Source organism: Amphimedon queenslandica, unplaced genomic scaffold (genome assembly GCF_000090795.2).
Source record: "Amphimedon queenslandica unplaced genomic scaffold, v1.1 AMPQUscaffold_11733, whole genome shotgun sequence".
Taxonomy (NCBI): domain Eukaryota; kingdom Metazoa; phylum Porifera; class Demospongiae; order Haplosclerida; family Niphatidae; genus Amphimedon; species Amphimedon queenslandica.
In genome coordinates, this window is record NW_003548025.1 from 7,403 (window position 1) to 8,923 (window position 1,521).

Below are 1,521 nucleotides of genomic sequence, written 5' to 3' on the forward strand. Positions count from 1 at the left end.
TTAGATCACCAAATATAATTACATGTGACATTCAATAATACATGACACAGTCTTATTTAGTAAAAATAAAATCACAGCACAATTTTAAAACAGAAAAAAATTTCTACCGCATAAATTTCCTGATTTACGGTAATTATTACTAGTAATAATAATAAGCACACACACATTACAGTAAATAATGTCAGAGTCTAAGTACTGTAGGTGATGCTCTCATGATTATTATTAACTCACAGTCAGGGTTACAGTTGCAGTATTTCTCACAGAAGTTATTGGAAGAGACACACTGACACTCCTGGTCACAAGGTAGTCCTGGATGATAGCACGGCTGATAGTTGAACTGATAGGTAGCTTGACCTAAAACAGGACAGCAATATAAAAACAATGTACAATGATTCATGTGTACAGTATAATGAAAAGACTAACACTATTGATATACATGTATCAACAACTGTATTTAGCACATGAACATACATGTACATGTGTGTCTCTCTTATACCGTATAGTGCACAATTTTTGAGGGCTGTAAATTTCATGGATTTTGCGATTTTTAAAGACTCGTAAAAATTACATGCATTTTTGCAAAAATCAAATTATTACGTTACAAGATGGCAGACAGCATAAATTCACAAAAATTAAATTTAGAAAATAGTTTTTTGGCAAATTTGCAAAAAATTACAGCCCTTGAAAATTTTGCACTATATGGTATATATTACACATGTACATGTACATGTACACACATGTATACATGTACACAATTTATGTTACCTGCTACACGTTTGATCTTCCTGTGGTATTGAATCCGGGCCAAGCCCTATACATGTACATGTACATGAATGTGTAAATAAGTAGTCATGTGAGTATCATGTATTGTCTATTATGGGATAATAGTACAAACCTCATGTTTTTTCTTTTCTGGCTAGTTCCAGGTGGACGTGATGGGTGCTGGTTTAGTATTGGATCCAGTGGCAATGTACTAGCATAGGAATACACCTAATGGAAATAAAATAAATAATAATAATAATAATGTAGCTGCTACATGTAAAAGTCATTGAACATGCTCAAAATAAAGCAAAATGGTGGATTTATATTGGTGGTTGCTTACTAGTACACTATCAATTCACATAATGCTAGCTCTCTCTGCCAATACTTCAGCATGTACATGTACATGTACAAATGTACGTCAAACCAAACTCTCTCTTACCTCTTGACATGTCTTTGACTCAATTACTTCAGCCATTGAGCAATAATTATGACAATAAATAGGCCTCAACATACGAAACAAGATAAGCTCTTGACCGTTCCATCCATCAGGCAGTGTCTCCTCTTTATCCGTCTCTCCCTCTACTCCGCCTCCTGCCACGCCCCCTCCTGACCCGCTAACATTCAAATCACTACTAGTACTAGTTTTAGCTTGACCCTGTCTCTTCCAACCGGAGACTATGTTAACTTTAGGTGGAGTGGTAAGATTAGTGAGTGACTTTATTCCGGACTTTTAGCAACAGGGAGACTCGGGAGGGCTGA

The 1,521-nt window shown here is 35.7% G+C and overlaps 1 protein-coding gene and 1 long non-coding RNA gene across 2 annotated transcripts in view; one reads left to right on the forward strand and one right to left on the reverse strand.

Annotated features, from left to right (window-relative positions):
• The window catches only part of LOC109588978 (uncharacterized), a 7,413-nt gene extending 7,395 nt beyond the window's left edge, over positions 1–18 (forward strand). The window contains exon 8 of the mRNA XM_020005088.1: positions 5–18. Coding sequence (XP_019860647.1) covers positions 5–18 — 14 coding nt within the window. The remainder of the gene's footprint in view (positions 1–4) is intronic.
• Positions 19–181: 163 nt separating this feature from the next.
• LOC109588979 (uncharacterized) lies at positions 182–1,513 on the reverse strand. The gene is made up of 4 exons (XR_002188456.1): positions 1,202–1,513; positions 896–990; positions 766–811; positions 182–354 (listed from the first exon to the last, which is right to left on the reverse strand). It is a non-coding gene; the product is annotated as an uncharacterized LOC109588979 (long non-coding RNA).
• Positions 1,514–1,521: the final 8 nt, after the last annotated feature.